The following is a 16278-nucleotide window of genomic DNA, read 5'->3' as shown; positions in this document are numbered from 1 at the left end:
AGAGTTGAAAATAGGCATAGGGACCGAGGAGCGCTTAGCCTAGGCCTGAAACCGGCAGGGCAACAAAACCTAATATTTTCTATAGTGGAGTTTCTATTCCAAATGTCAAAACGGGAATAGGTACTGCCTTCAAAAAGAGAAGTTATTCATTTGTGAGATTAGCAGAATATTTGTTGCAAAGCAATTCAAACTATTCCCAAGTACTACAAATCATTACCTACAAAATCTAAATTTTGCACCTGCCAGACTGTTGGTGTCATTTCAACACAAATGGGGAGTGCAATAATGATTTGTGGGGAGGTTGCGCCGCAGTTCTTGGTTCAATTACCATTCAGGCATTTCTAATTCTACTCACAGTATACCTTTGATTTCAGGAAATGAGATCAAAAGGCTATCTTAGTACTCATGAATTTTTCCATCCAAGATTAGAGAAGACTCTGCTTAGCAATCCAGGTAAAATCATGGAATCTGCCAAGAACCTACTATGGGTTGGGCACTGTACACCCTACTGTACACCGCACTTTCGGATGTAATTTCTAGATGTATCCACGATACTCAAGGCCTATATTTTAAAGGCTCTTCACACATTTTAGTCATTTTCTTGTTCCAAAATTATTAACTCTGGTTTTTTTTGGCGGGGGTGGGGGGGCTGGGGGGAGAGAACCACATTCCAGGAACCAGGCAATGGAGTAGAAAAGCAAAACCAGGAAATCTTTAGTCACACATAATATATTTACCAGTCAACTACTCTCATTGATTTTCCACATATCCTAGAATGCAGCCTTGCTGATTATTAAAACAATCACAGACGACATCACAATTTATAGTACTATTATGGGATATAGTTTGAGAGGGTTTTGTTTAAGCTACAGTTTTCCACAGATACACAACAGTCATTTCTGCTATAATTATTATTATTATTATTGAAAAATCTTGTGCAATGGGAAAATCGAGTTAAATAGCAATTAGGTTTATCAGAATTAGTGAGCCTTGGGAAAGATAATTCAAAAATACCACCATGCCTGACCTTTCTGGATAAAAATTTCTTATATTATTTCTGTCACTAGCAGAATCAATCAATCGTATTTACTGAGTGCTTACTGTGTGCATAGCACTGTACTAAGCAGTGGGAAGTACAAGTTGGCAACATATAGAGACGGTCCCTACCCAACAGTGGGCTCACAGTCTAGAAGGGGGAGACAGACAGCAAAACAAAACATATTAACAAAATAAAATAAAATAGTAAATATGTGCAAGTAAAATAAATAGAGTAATACATACGTACAAACATATATACATATACACAGGTGCTGTGGGGAAGGGAAGGAGGTAAGGCAGTGGGGATGGAGAGGAGGGGGAGGGGGAGAGGAAGGAGGGGGCTCAGTCTGGAAAGGGCTCCTGGAGGAGGTGAGCCCTCAGTAGGGCCTTGAAGGGAGGAAGAGAGCTAGCTTGGCGGATGGGCAGAGGGAGGGCATTCCAGGACAGGGGGATGACGTGGGCTGGAGGTCGACAGTGGGACAGGCGAGAACGAGGCACGGTGAGGAGATTAGCAGCAGAGGAGCGGAGGGTGCGGACTGGGCTGTAGAAGGAGAGAAGGGAGGTGAGGTAGGAGGGGGCGAAGTGATGGAGAGCCTTGAAGCCGAGGGTGAGGAGTTTCTGCCTGATGCGTAGGTTGATTGGTAGCCACTGGAGATTTTTGAGGAGGGGAGTAACATGCCCAGAGCATTTCTGGACAAAGACAATCTGGGCAGCGGCATGAAGTATGGATTGAAGTGGGGAGAGACAAGAGGATGGGAGGTCGGAGAGGAGGCTGATACAGTAGTCCAGATGGGATAGGATGAGAGCTTGAACGAGCAGGGTAGCAGTTTGGATGGAGAGGAAAGGGCGGATCTTGGCAATGTTGCGGAGCTGAGATCGGCAGGTTTTGGTGACGGCCTGGATGTGAGGGATGAACGAGACAGCAGAGTCAAGGATGACACCAAGGTTGCGGGCTTGTGAGACGGGAAGGATGGTAGTACCGTCAACAGTGATGGGAAAGTCAGGGAGAGGGCAGGGTTTGGGAGGGAAGACAAGGAGTTCAGTCTTGGACATGTTGAGTTTTAGGTGGCGAGCAGACATCCAGATGGAGATGTCCTGAAGGCAGGAGGAGATGTGAGCCTGGAGGGAGGGGGAGAGAGCAGGGGCAGAGATGTAGATTTGGGTGTCATCAGCGTAGAGATGATAGTTGAAGCTGTGGGAACGAATGAGGTCACCAAGGGACTGAGTGTAGATCGAGAACAGAAGGGGACCAAGAACTGAACCTTGAGGAACCCTCACAGTAAGGGGATGGGAGGGGGAGGAGGAGCCTGCAAAAGAGACTGAGAATGAATGACCGGAGAGATAAGAGGAGAACCAGGAGAGGACGGAGTCTGTGAAGCCAAGGTTGGATAGCATGTTGAGGAGAAAGGAGTAGTCCACAGTGTCAAAGGCAGCTGCAAGGTGGAGGATTAGGATAGAGTATGAGCCGTTGGATTTGGCAAGCAGGAGGTCATTGGTGACCTTTGAGAAGGCAGTTTCCGTGGAATGTAGGGGACGGAAGCCAGACTGGAGGGGGTCGAGGAGAGACTTGGTGTTGAGGAATTCAAGGCAGCGCATCTAGACGACTCGTTCAAGGAGTTTGGAAAGGAATGGTAGGAGGGAGATGGGGCGATAACTAGAAGGTGAGGTGGGGTCAAGAGAAGGTTTGTTTAGGATGGGAGAGACATGGGCATGTTTGAAGGCAGAGGGGAAGGAACCAGTGGAGAGTGAGTGGTTGAAGATGGAAGTTAAAGAGGGGAGAAGGGACGGAGCGAGAGATTTCATGAGATGAGAGGGAATGGGGTCAGAAGCACAGGTGGCCGGAGTAGCACTTGAGAGGAGGAAGGAGAGCTCCTCTGAGGATACTGCTGGGAAGGATGGGAGAGTAGCAGAGAGTGTTGAGAGCCGGGGGGTTAGAGAAGGGGGGGGAGTGACTTTGGGGAGGTCAGACCTGATGGATTTCATTTTATTAATGAAGTAAGAGGCCAGATCATTGGGGGTGAGGGAAGGAGGAGGGGGAGGAACCGGGGGCCTGAGGAGGGAGTTGAATGTACGGAAGAGCTGACGGAGATGATGGGCATGGGTGTCAATAAGGGAGGAGAAATAGTTTTGTCTGGCAGAGGAGAGGGCTGAGTTAAGGCAGGAAAGGATAAACTTGAAGTGAACGAGGTTGGCATGGTGTTTAGACTTTCACCAGCAGCGTTCGGCAGCTAGAGCATAAGAGCGAAGGAGGCGGACAGTGGCAGTGATCCAGGGCTGTGGGTTAGTGGTACGAGAGCGGCGAAGGAAAAGGGGAGCGAGTGAGTCTGAGTAGAAAGGGTAGAGTTGAGAGCAGTAATCTGCTCTATTCCCTTGTCACTCGTGTAATAAATACTGTGAAAGTTCATTCATTCATTCATTCATTCAATCGTATTTATTGAGCGCTCTACTGTGTGCAGAGCACTGTACTAAGCACTTGGGAAGTACAAGTCGGCAACATACAGAGACGGTCCCTACCCAACAACGGGCTCACAGTCTAGAAAGGGAAGACAGGGGAAAAAAACAAAAAAACTCACAAAACCTAAAATACTCTACAGTTTCAAACAGTATAAAATTAGGTATAGGATGGGAAGTGTAGCAGCAATACTTCTTGACCTACAGCACATATATGCAGCATCATTTCCTCTTACATTAAATCTACCTGCACCAGTGTGAGGATTGTGTTACACCTAGAACAGACTTGTGTTGGGAGAAGAACGTTCTCTGATTCTTCCATCATGTTATATCTGTATCATGTAATGAAAACACATGCTATAGCATAGAGAGCAGTGTGGCCTCATGGAAAGAGCACAGAACTGGGAGTCGGAAGACCTGGATTCAATGAATCAGTGGTATTTATTGGGCTCTTACTGCATGGAGAGTATGGTACTAAGAGCTTGGAAGAATACGAAACAATAGAGTTTGGTAGACTGTGAGCCCGTTGTTGGGTAGAGATTGTCTCTGTTGCTGAATTGTACTTTCCAAGCGCTCAGTACTGTGCTTGGCATGCAGTAAGCACTCAATAAATATGATTGAATGAATGAATGAATGGTAGACACATTCCCTGCCCTCGAGGAACTTTATTCAGCTCCGCTGCTTGCCCAGTGGATGATCTTGGGCAAGTCACAACTTGCCTGTACCTCCGTTTCCTCATCTGAAAAATGGGATTCAATACCTAGTCTCCTTCCCCCCTTAGACTGTGAGCACTGTGTGGAACAGGGACTGTTTCCGATCTATTTACACTGTATTCACCCCAGTACTTGGTATGGTGCTTGGCACTTGGCAAGCACTTAACAAATATCACTATTTTTATTATTTTAGTACAACTGACTGCATTAAGATAAAATTCAAGGGCAATGGGAAAATGATCTACCAAATGGATATGAGAACAATTCTTTTCCCTAGGGATTTTTTTTAGAAAAAGCGATGCCCATTTGTCCAGAGCACTTTAGGTGAAGCTTGCCCTGTGCTCCCTTTGAGGTCAATATTTACATCAGTCTAACATTTTTGCGAACCACTGAAACACCTTGAAAATTGGAAGCAGTGTTGTCTGACATTAACAGCTTTTTTAATAGCTTTGTAAAAAGTTTTTAAGAACATCGCTTGTTCATTCTAACCCAAGTCAAAAAGAAAACAACTCCAATGTGAGAAGCGAGGCCCAAGTGATAAAGTTACCAACAATTTATATTTAAAATAAGTTAAAACAGCTATAATGAGCTTATTAAAATGATCAAACCTAGATACACACTAACCCAAAAGAGTAGGGCTGGCTTCAAACAGTAAGTAGGCTAAGCCATCTCCTCTCTTCTGGAAGCCGCATGGCTCCTTCCAACAGAGATGGTTGACTCTTCCAATCCTCCCACAGACAACCATTGCTTCTGGGCTGAAGCGATAATAGGGGATACGTCAGGGTTTTGGAGCCAAGCTACCTGGGGAACTCAATTGAGGGGCAGCTGCCAAAGAGGCGGAATTCCTATTTAATGCCCTTTTTCATTTTTCTTTTCCAAGTGCCTCCAAACCTTCTCATGCTCTGCAAGTCAATCGATGGTATTTATTGAGCGCTTACTCTGGGCAGTGCACTGTATTGGGAAAGTGCAATGTGACAGTGTTGGCAGATGTGATTTCTGGCCCACAAGGAATTTACAGTCTTCAGGGAGACACAGACAGTAAAATAAGTTACAGGTAGGGGAAATAGTAGAGAATAAGTCTGTCTCCCCATCTAGTGTGTACGCTCCTTGTGGGCTGGGAACACATCTACCAAATCTGTTATACTGTACTCTCCAAAGTGCTTAGTACAGTGAGAACACAGTAAGCACTCCAAAAATACGACTGACTGATACAAAGGACCTGGGCTCTAATCCTAGTTCTGCCGCGTCTATGCTGTTTGGCCTTCTCTGTGCCTCAGTTCTATCATCTGTAAAATGGGGATTAAGACCGTTAGCCATGTAGGACAAGGGCTGGGTCCAACCTGATCACTCTGTACCCCAGTACTTAGTACAGTACCTGGCACACAGTAAGTGCTTAGCAAATAGCATTGCTAAGTGGTGCCCCACCTTTTTAAGATTAAGCTAATAATGATAAATGATTTTTGGGTGGAAAGTAGCTAGACAAATAATAACTATAAAACATGTAACCATTAGCATTCAAAATTTCACCCTGGATTTGCCTTTTATTGGCAGTCATGCCAAAATGTTTGACAGTTGCCTCCTTAACAGACTAAATACATTTGTTCAGTTAATAACATATTCCGGAAGGCTTTCTTTTAATGCAGTTAGATACTTTATTTTACAACCTGCTTTCAGAAATAATTCTAATCACAAATGGGAATACATTACTCAAAAATAAATCATCGATGCTTTTCAATCGGGTGTGGTGAGATAGGGAGTTAGGAGGCAGTACATCCCTGAGGAATTATGAGAGGGCTGGGGGAGTAGAGACCCAGAGCATAAACTGGAATATGGAAAAATGTGGCCTGTATGAATTGGGGCAGAGGCCTTGTCTTTTAATTCTCGGATACTCTCCCAAGGGCTTAGTACAGTGATCTGCACACAGTAGGTGCACAATAAGTGCAGCTGCTGCTAATGATAATGAATGGGCTGGCTGATCTTCTCCTAGTCACCCTCTACCACCCTGCCTTTAAAAAATGCTCTTGTGATGCCAAGAGGGAGAAAGTATAATTAATTTATTTATTTGTATTGATGTCTGTCTTCCCCCTCTAGACTCTAAGCTCATTGTGGGCAGGGAATGTGTGTCTGCTTATTGTTGTATTGTACTTTCCCAAGCACTTAGTACAGTGTAAGCGCTCAATAAATGATTGAATGAATGAATGAAGCAGAGGGGAGGGAGGGACACAGTGATGGATCCCCAGAGTTGAAAAAGATTTAGGGAGGAAGAGAGAAGAGTCTCAAACTAAGTTTGAGAACTGTTGCTCCAGTGGAATACAGTCAGAAACTAGTAGAGTTTTCTTTTGCTCAATAAACACAGTCTGGATGAATACACTAGAAAATACCAGTCATGTGACTGTTACAAACACTCCCTCTCTGCAAGAAAATATGACACAGACCATGCCATATACAGAATTTCAGGTTACCAGATATCTATATCAACAGGGAAAGATGACCTCTAAATTTTTCCTAAATTTGCAGAAGCTGTAATTCTCCCACTCCCCCTTCATTTTCTCCTTTACCTACAAAACTGTAACTGGAGGTAAAAGAGGAATAGGAACAAAATCCAATAGAAGCTAGCCAAAATTAGAAAAATAGGCAGATCAGCAATGCAAACCCAAACCAAACCCAGCCATCTCTCAGAGTTAAAACTCAACAGTGAAGAAAAGGGATATGCGGTCAAAACAAAATGTACTTGGCCTAATCATTAACAGAGGTCACGGTCTGATCAAATGCAAGCCTGCCTGGGTATTATTCTTATTCTTATTAAGGGGTGTTATTCTTATTAAGCCTTGCTTAAGGGCATCCAGTTTGCAAAGCGACGCACTAAATGGTGAGGTTATTAGCCCACCGCAAAAGACTCACGGCCTAAGGGAGGGATGGGGATAAAAGTGGACAGGCATACACCACTAAAAATAGAACGCAATCAAAAATACGGTCAGCAACAGTGCACTAGAGAAGCAGCGTGGCTTAGTGGAAAGAGCATGGGCTTGGGAGTCAGAGGTCGTGGGTTCTAATCCCGGCCCGGTCACTTCTCTATTTATTTATTTATTTTACTTGTACATATCTATTCTATTTATTTTATTTTGTTAATATGTTTGGTTTTGTTCTCTGTCTCCCCCTTTTACTCTGTGAGCCCACTGTTGGGTAGGGACTGTCTCTATATGTTGCCAATTTGTACTTCCCAAGCGCTTAGTACAGTGTTCTGCACACGGTAAGCGCTCAATAAATACGATTGATTGATTGATTCTCAGCTGTGCTTTGGGCAAGTCACTTAACTTCTCTGTGCCTCAGGCACCACATCTTTATAAATGGAGACTAAGACTGTGAGACCCACGTGGGACAACCTGATTACCTTATATCTACCCCAGCGCTTAGAACAGTGCTTGGCACATAGCACTTAAATACCAAAAAAAAAAAAAAACCAAACTAGGCAAGTTCGATATCGTACGGTTTCCAGGTCGATCGGAGGAGCTAGTTGATCAGTAATCGGGGGCTAAACGTCCTAAGGTTTCCCCCCCCCCCCCCGGTCAATGCATTCAATCGATGAGTGATAGGTATTGAGTGCTTTCTGTGTGCAGACCACTGTACTAAGCGCTTGGGAGAGGACACTACAACAGAATTGGTAGACACGTTCCCTGCCCCTAATGAGCTTAGAGTTCGTGTCCACTTGGTGCCAATGGGTGCACTTTTTTTTTTTTATTTTGTCCTCGTTTTTTTTCCCCAGAGGGAGGAGAGCATAGCCGGGTCCCCACCCCCTCCAGCAGGGAAACTAAACAACCACAACATTTCAGCCGGCGGGTGACAGGATGCACTCGTCACCTCCCCCCCCACCATATTAAGGGGCAAGCACCGAGAGCCCGGATTGCTCCTCCTTTTGCACTTTCATACATATCCCGCGCTGTCTTAATTTCTGTTCATGTCTGTCCCCCGCCTCTAAACTGGAAGCTCGACAGGGAAGGCGTCTGCCAACTGGGCCCAGCGCTCTGCACACAGTTAAGCGCCCAGTAAATCCCCGTGACCGATCGATCGCCGGCCCCGAGGCGGCGGGAATCCCGAACTCCGATGCGGGGCGAGGAACTGTTCGGGCTCCATCGGGAAACGAAAATCAACTCCGCTGGGGGAAACGCGGTCTTTGTTCCGTCGCGGGCTCCGACCCCGAACGGGGGAGCCCCGCGTGTAGGCAGATCGCCCGGGCAACCGGAGGGGGCGGGGGGGGCTCTCTCACCTCCACAGCCTGGCCCAGCTCCAGATCGAAGCCCACCACGCACACACAGTGCAGCCAGGCCGAGAAGCGGTCCCAACGCAACAGAGCCTGCCCCTGGCCGCCGTCGGCCGCCTCCGCTTCTTCCTCGATTGGCTCCTCGGCCCCGGCCGCCGCTTCGGCCAACGGCCCGGGGGAAGCGGGCTCCGCAATCTCCGGCCCCCGCAGAGCCATTGAGCTGCCACTCCTCGGCGGCGGCGACGACACCAAGCTCCCGCTAGCAACCGCGCAGCCGCAGTAGCGACAGGGCCCCGCTTCGGTCGGGGGGGGGGGGAGCCAAGGGGACCACGTGATCCAAGCTTCGCTTTGGCCACCCCCTTCGCTCTCTCTACGGGGACTCCTCCGTCGAGCCGCGGGCTGCATCATCATCATCAATCGTATTTATTGAGCGCTTACTGTGTGCAGAGCACTGTACTAAGCGCTTGGGAAGTACAAGTTGGCAACATATAGAGACGGTCCCTCATTTTTCATGGTATGTGCCAACCTCTTACTCTCTACTAAGCGCTGGGGGTCCCTACAACCTAATCGGGTTAGAAACTCGTTCCACGTGGGCTCCAATCAATCAATCATATTTATTGAGCGCTTCCTGTGTGCAGAGCACTGTACTAAGCGCTTGGGAAGTACAAGTTGGCAACATATAGAGACGGTCCCTACCCAACAGTGGGCTCACAGTCTAAAAGGGGGAGACAGAGAACAAAACCACACATACTAACAAAATAAAATAAATAGAATAGATATGTACAATTAAAATAAATAAATAATAAATAGAGTAATAAATATGTACAAACATATATACATATATACAGGTGCTGTGGGGAAGGGAAGGAGGTAAGGCAGTGGGGTTGGAGAGGAGGGGGAGGGGGAGAGGAAGGAAGGGGCTCAGTCTGGGAAGGCCTCCTGGAGGAGGTGAGCTCTCAGTAGGGCCTTGAAGGGAGGAAGAGAGCTAGCTTGGCGGATGGGCAGAGGGAGGGCATTCCAGGCCCGGGGGATGACGTGGGCCGGGGGTCGATGGCGGGACAGGCGAGAGCGAGGTACGGTGAGGAGATGAGCGGCAGAGGAGCGGAGGGTGCGGGCTGGGCTGTAGAAGCAGAGAAGGGAGGTGAGGTAGGAGGGGGCGAGGTGCTGGAGAGCCTTGAAGCCCAGGGTGAGGAGTTTCTGCCTGATGCGCAGATTGATTGGTAGCCACTGGAGATTTTTGAGGAGGGGAGTAACATGCCCAGAGCGTTTCTGGACAAAGACAATCCGGGCAGCAGCATGAAGTACGGATTGAAGTGGGGAGAGACACGAGGATGGGAGATCAGAGAGAAGGCTGATGCAGTAGTCCAGACGGGATAGGATGAGAGCTTGAACGAGCAGGGTAGCGGTATGGATGGAGAGGAAAGGGCGGATCTTGGCAATGTTGTGGAGCTGAGACCGGCAGGTTTTGGTGACGGCTTGGATGTGAGGGGTGAATGAGAGAGCGGAGTCGAGGATGACACCAAGGTTGTGGGCTTGTGAGACGGGAAGGATGGTAGTGCCATCAACAGAGATGGGAAAGTCAGGGAGAGGGCAGGGTTTGGGAGGGAAGACAAGGAGTTCAGTCTTGGACATGTTGAGTTTTAGGTGGCGCATTTTTCATGGTATGTGCCAACCTCTTACTCTCTACTAAACGCTGGGGGTCCCTACAACCTAATCGGGTTAGAAACCCGTTCCACGTGGGCTCCAAGATCTTCCCCGTTTTGCAGATGAGGGAAGCGGGGCCCTGAGAAGTGAAATGACTTGCTCATAGTCGCCCGGCAGACGTGGCAGAATGCGGGGTGGAACCCAGATCCTTCTGACTCCCAGGCCCGCGTTCCAGCCGTTGGGGCAGGCTGCTGGAGCGCTTACCGTGTGCAGAGGCCTGGCCCTAAGGGCTTGGGAAGGTCTACTACAGGTTCCCATCCCTGCCCGCAAGGAGTTTACAATCTACTGTCACTCTCCCGCCCCCAACAGTCCTCTAGACTTAATAATAATAATAATAATGATGGCATTTATTAAGCGTTTACTATGAGCAAAGCACTGTTCTAAGCGCTGGGGAGGTTACAAGGTGATCAGGTTGTCCCACGGGGGTGCTCACAGTCTTATTCCCCATTTTACAGATGAGGGAACTGAGGAACAGAGAAGTGAAGTGACTTGCCCAAAGTCACACAGCTGACAATTGGCAGAGCCAGGATTTGAACCCCTGACCTCTGACTCCAAAGCCCGGGCTCTTTCCACTGAGCCACGCTGCCTCTCTAGACTTGTCGGTAGGGACCAGGTCTACCACCTCTGTTATACTGCACTCCTCCAGGCTCTTAGTACAGTGCTCTGAATGCAGTAAGCATTCAATAAATGCCATTGATTGATCGATTGATTCTTCCTTCCTTGAATTCTAAACCCTGGGGTCTTTCAGGTTTGTGTTGCTAGGTGAGCCTAAATAATAATAATTATAATTGTAGGCATTTGTTAAGTGCTTACTATGTGCCAGGTACCATAGTAAGCACTGGAGTGGATACAAGCAAATAGAGGTGGACATAAGCCCTGACCTACGTGGGGCTCATGGTCTTAATTCCCACTTTACAGATGAGGGAGCTAAGGCACAGAAAAGTGAAGCGACTTGCCCAAGGTCACACAGCAGACAAGTGGCAGAACTGGGATTAGAATCCAGGTCCTTTTGACACCCAGGCCCACTAGGCCACGCTGATTCTCTAGGGTCATGCTGATATGATACTATGTTACCATACTATGGTAGAACAACAGTCTATGATTTGATTTTTTACTACCAGGGATGAAAGTTACAAATTAATTAACTGGACTGTTGAGTACATGTTTGCAGGGGCTGAGGCGGTTCCATGGCAGGCTGGCACATTTTTCTCTATGGCACGTTATTCAGGTGAAATCCTTCAAGATGATATATCAAACAGGCATTTTGTTTGTTTGTTTCATAGTTTTTATTAGGTCACCTGTTCTGGCGAGCAGGGGATGGAGCTGGGGAAGAGGGAAGCAGCATGGCTGGCCTAGTGGAAAGAACACAGCCCTTGGAGCCAGAGGACCTGGGTTCTAGTCCCCCCTCTGCCATTTGTCTGCTGTATGACCTTGGGCAAGTCACTTCATTTCTCTGGGCCTCAGTTACCTCTTCTGTACAATGGGGATTAAGACTGTGAGCCCCACCTGGGCGAGGGACTGTGTCCACCCCATTTGCTTGTATCCACCCCAGCACTTAGTACAGTGCCTGGCACATAGTAAGCACTTAACAAATACCATTTTTAAAAAAAGGGAGGCAGTACTTTCCTCCAGAGCTGACCATGGCAGAGATTGGGGGTGGGTGGGTAGGGGGGCAGAATATATCTGGGAATGGAGATGGATTGCAGGGGCAGGAAGCAGTCCAAGGAGCATGTGCCCTGCTATGAGACCCCTTCCCCAGAGCTAACCCCTGCAAGCTGCAGAGGTCCGCTCCCCGTGAGTAAGGACAGCCACTTTGGACTTGCATGGCAACTGTCCACGCTCCATGACCCGGGACTGCCCAGGCCGGCGTCAGATTGCATCAAGCGGCACCATGTTGGACCATTGTTCAACCCCTTCATTTCGTGGCTCAGTAGAAAGAGCCTGGGCTTGGGAGTCAGAGGTCATGGGTTCTAATTCCGGCTCCGCCACTTGTCAGCTGTGTGACTTTGGGCAAGTCACTTCACTTCTCTGGGCCTCAGTAACTTCATCTGTAAAATGGGGATTAAGACTGAGCCCCACGTGGGACAAATGAGCTGTATGGGCTCATCAACCAGCCCAGTGAGGACAATGGGAATCCCACTGGAGAAGAGATGTGGCTGGGTGTCAATTCCTGCCGGCCAAAAGAACTGGAGCAATGGGAGCACGGGCTGGACTCTCACCTCGTTTCTACCCTGGAGTGTCCTCTGTACCTCACCCAGACACCACACCCACAGACATGCAAATCTCCAGGTTTGCCAACTTCTTTGAGAGTAGAGTTTATTGGAGGTGGGGGGGTCTGTGGCACCCAAGTGGGAAGTAGCTCACTGTGGTATTTATTAAGCCCTTGATATTTGCCAAGCAGTTTGCTAAGCACTGAGGTGAAACCCAGATAAAGGGTTCAGACACAAGATCTGTCCCATATGAGGTTCACAATCTAGGTGAGGGAGGATAACCTCCTCGACCCCTCAACCACCCATTTCTCCTGGAAACATTATCCATCCTCGACTTCACTGACACTGTCCTCTCCTGGTTCTCCTCCTATCTCTCTGGCTGCTTCTTCTCGGTCTTCTTCATGGGCTCCTCCTCTGCCTCCCACGCCCTAACTGTGGGAGTCCCAGAGCTCCGTGCAGGACAGGGACTGTGTCCAACTTGCTTAAACTTGTACCTGCCCCAGTGCTTAGAACAGCGTCTAATGCATAATGAGTGCTTAACAAATAGCATTTAAAAAACGGCTCAGTTCTTGTTCCCTGGCTAGTCTCCACATACACTCACCTGCCTTGGAGAATTCATTTGGTCCCATGGGTTCAACTAGCATCTCTCTAAGCAGGTGATTCCCAAAGCTACACCTCCAGCCCTGATCTCTCTCCTCCTCTGCAGTTTCATATTTCCTCCTGCCTTCAGGACACCTCTACTTGGATATCTGACCGACATCTCCAACTTAACATATCCAAAACAGAACTCCTCATTTTCCCACCCAAACCCTATCCTCCCCACAACTTGCCCATCACTGTAGACAGCACCATCATCCCCCCTTTCACACAAGCCCATAACCTTGGCATCGTCCTCGACTTGTCTCTCTCACTGCATCCACATATTCATTGTTATCAAATCCTGTCAGTTCTACCTTCACAACGTCGCTAATATCCCCACTTTCCTCTCCATCCAAACTGCTACCATGCTGATCTGTGCATCGGGTCTTGGTTCCTGGAATTTGTTTTAGTGTCTGTCACCCCAGCTAGACTTTAAGCTCCTTCAGGGCAGGGATCATGTTTACTAACTCTATTGTACTCTCCCAAGCGGTTAATACAGTACTCTCTGCAGTGTAAGTGCTCAGTAAATACTATTGATCGATTGATTGCCTTGGTCCTAAAGGGAGGAAAAGGGGGAGGGAATGGAAGAGGGAAGAAGAGGAGGGAAGGAGAGAGAAATGGGGGAAGGAAGATAATATTTTGGGATTTGTAGTAAGGTCATCTCAGAATGCTAGGGGATTTTAATCCCACAATTCCTTCTTCCCTCCACTCTCATGATCACCAGGAGGGGGAAAAGGAAGGTGCACAAGCCAGGGTTGGTATTCTGGTGTTTCAAATGTCAACAAAAATTTGCCTATTCTGTTTGTCACCAAATACTGTCAGTTCTGTCTTCACAGCATCTCTAGAAGCTGCCCCTTCCTCTCCACCCAAAATGCTATCAAGCTTATCCAGACACTTATATCATGATGATTCAAGCACTTGTCATCTGTTCTGAACTTCTATATCCACCTCCTCACTGACCTCCCTGTCCCCACCCTCTCCCCACTCCATCCATATTTCACTCTGCTGCACAGATGATTTTTCTAAAAAGTCATTCTGCACATCTCCCCATTCCTCAAAAAACCCCAGTGGTTGCCCATCCATTTCCACAGCAAAGAAAAACTCCTCGCCATCAGCTTTAAGGCACTCAGTCGGCTCTCCCCAACATACCTCAACCTCATCGTTCTCCCACTACAACCCAGCCAGCACATTTCATTCTGTTACCATCAACCCTCTTACTGTACCTCAACCTCGTTTCTCTTGCAGTCAATCCTTTGCTCACGTCCTCTCTCCTACCTGGAAATTCCTCCTCATTCATATCTGACATACCACCACTCTCCTCATCTTCAATGCCTTATGAAAATTATCTCTTCCAAGAAGCCTTCCCTGACTAACCTCTCATCTCCCCACCCTATTCTCCTTCCCTTCTTCTTCATTGTCAATGCACTTAGCTCTGTACCCCCTAAGCCCTTACCAATCATTCAATCAATCAGTGGTATTTATTGAGCGCTTACTGTGTGCATTGCACTGTACTAAGCACTTAGGAGAGTGCAATATTACAGAGTTGGTAGACGTATTACTGGCCCACAATAAGTTGACAGTCTAGAAGGGGAGAGAGACATTAATATAAATAAATAAATATGTACATAAGTGATATGGGGCTGAGGAAGGGGTGAAAAAAATGTGTGCTACATCCAAGTGCATGGGGATGCAGAAAGAACTGAGAGAAGGGGAAATGGGGGCTAGGTCAGAGAAGGCCTCTTGGAGGAGATGTGCTTTTAATATGACTTCAAAGGTGGGGAGAGTGACTGTCTGCCAGATAGGGAGAGGGAGGGGATTCCAGGCTAGAAGCAGAATGTGGGTGAGGGGTCAGCAGCGAAATGGGTGAGATTGAGGTACAGTGAGTAGGTTGACATTAGAGGAGTGAAGTGTGCGGGCTGGTTTGCATTAGGAAATTAGCGAGGTAAGGCAGGAGGGAGCAAGGTGATTGAGTGCTTTAAAGCCGATGGTAGAAACTCCTCACCCTCGGCTTCAAGGCTCTCCATCACCTCGCCCCCTCCTACCTCACCTCCCTTCTCTCCTTCTACAGCCCAGCCCGCACCCTCTGCTCCTCTGCCGCTAATCTCCTCACCATGCCTCGTTCTCGCCTGTCCCGCCGTCGACCCCCGGCCCACGTCATCCCCCTGGCCTGGAATGCCCTCCCTCCGCACATCCGCCAAGCTAGCTCTCTTCCTCCCTTCAAGGCCCTACTGAGAGCTCACCTCCTCCAGGAGGCCTTCCCAGACTGAGCTCCCTCCCTCCTCTCCCCCCTCGTCCCCCTCTCCATCCCCCCGTCTTACCTCCTTCCCTTCCCCACAGCACCTGTATATATGTATATATGTTTGTACATATTTATTACTCTATTTATTTATTTTACTTGTACATATCTATTCTATTTATTTTATTTTGTTAATGTGTTTTGTTTTGTTCTTTGTCTCCCCCTTCTAGACTGTGAGCCCACTGTTGGGTAGGGTCTGTCTCTATATGTTGCCAACTTGTACTTCCCAAGCGCTTAGTACAGTGCTATGCACACAGTAAGCGCTCAATAAATATGATTGATTGATTGATTGATTGATTGAAGTAGGGACTAGAGTGGGGTGAGACAGGAGGTAGGGAGGTCAGCAAGGAGGCTGATACAGAAATCAAGGCAGGATAGGATAAGTGCTTGAATTAATGTGGTAGCAATCTGGATGGAGAGGAAAGGAGGACTTTAGTGATGTTACGAAGGTTGAATCAACAGGATTTGGTGACAGATTGAATATGTGGGTTGAATGAGAGATATAAATCGAGGATAATGCCAAGGTTATGGGCTCCTTCTCCTTATCTTCTCCTTGTGCTTATTCTCTGCTGCTTCCCCTATCTGTAATCCATTTTAATGTCTGTCTCGCCCACCAGATTGTAAGCTCCTCTGAGGGCAGGGAACATGTCTACTAACTCTGTAGTGTTAGTACAAGCACTTAGTACATAATAAGCGCTCAAAAAATAAGTACCATTGATCCACTGAACTAAACCAACCTCCAAAGCTTGGGGCCAGGTTCATGTAATTTGAAGCTAGAAGGTTGTGTCCCAAAGAATACTCTGTTAACTGGAGCAAACGTTTCTTCTACCTGGAACAAAATAAGACAGTTTTCCTGTAGAAGAACCCTGGAGAATGAGCAGTGTTACTCATAAATGGGAAAATATTTGTGAAGGTCAGCAACATCTGAACTGAGGCTCATAAAAGGGAAAATATGAAGGTCAGCAACAT

The 16278-nt window shown here is 47.6% G+C and overlaps 1 protein-coding gene across 1 annotated transcript in view; it reads right to left on the bottom strand.

Moving 5' to 3' along the window:
* Positions 1-8683, bottom strand: part of DENND6A (DENN domain containing 6A) — a 67667-nt gene extending 58984 nt beyond the window's left edge. Inside the window, exon 1 of the mRNA XM_038772545.1 lies at positions 8467-8683. Coding sequence (XP_038628473.1) covers positions 8467-8676 — 210 coding nt within the window. The 5' untranslated portion in view covers positions 8677-8683. The remainder of the gene's footprint in view (positions 1-8466) is intronic.
* Positions 8684-16278: the final 7595 nt, after the last annotated feature.

Source organism: Tachyglossus aculeatus, chromosome X1, assembly GCF_015852505.1.
Source record: "Tachyglossus aculeatus isolate mTacAcu1 chromosome X1, mTacAcu1.pri, whole genome shotgun sequence".
Lineage (NCBI taxonomy): Eukaryota > Metazoa > Chordata > Mammalia > Monotremata > Tachyglossidae > Tachyglossus > Tachyglossus aculeatus.
The sequence above is the reverse complement of the archived record's forward strand: the minus strand, read 5'-3'. Positions and strand labels throughout refer to the sequence as shown.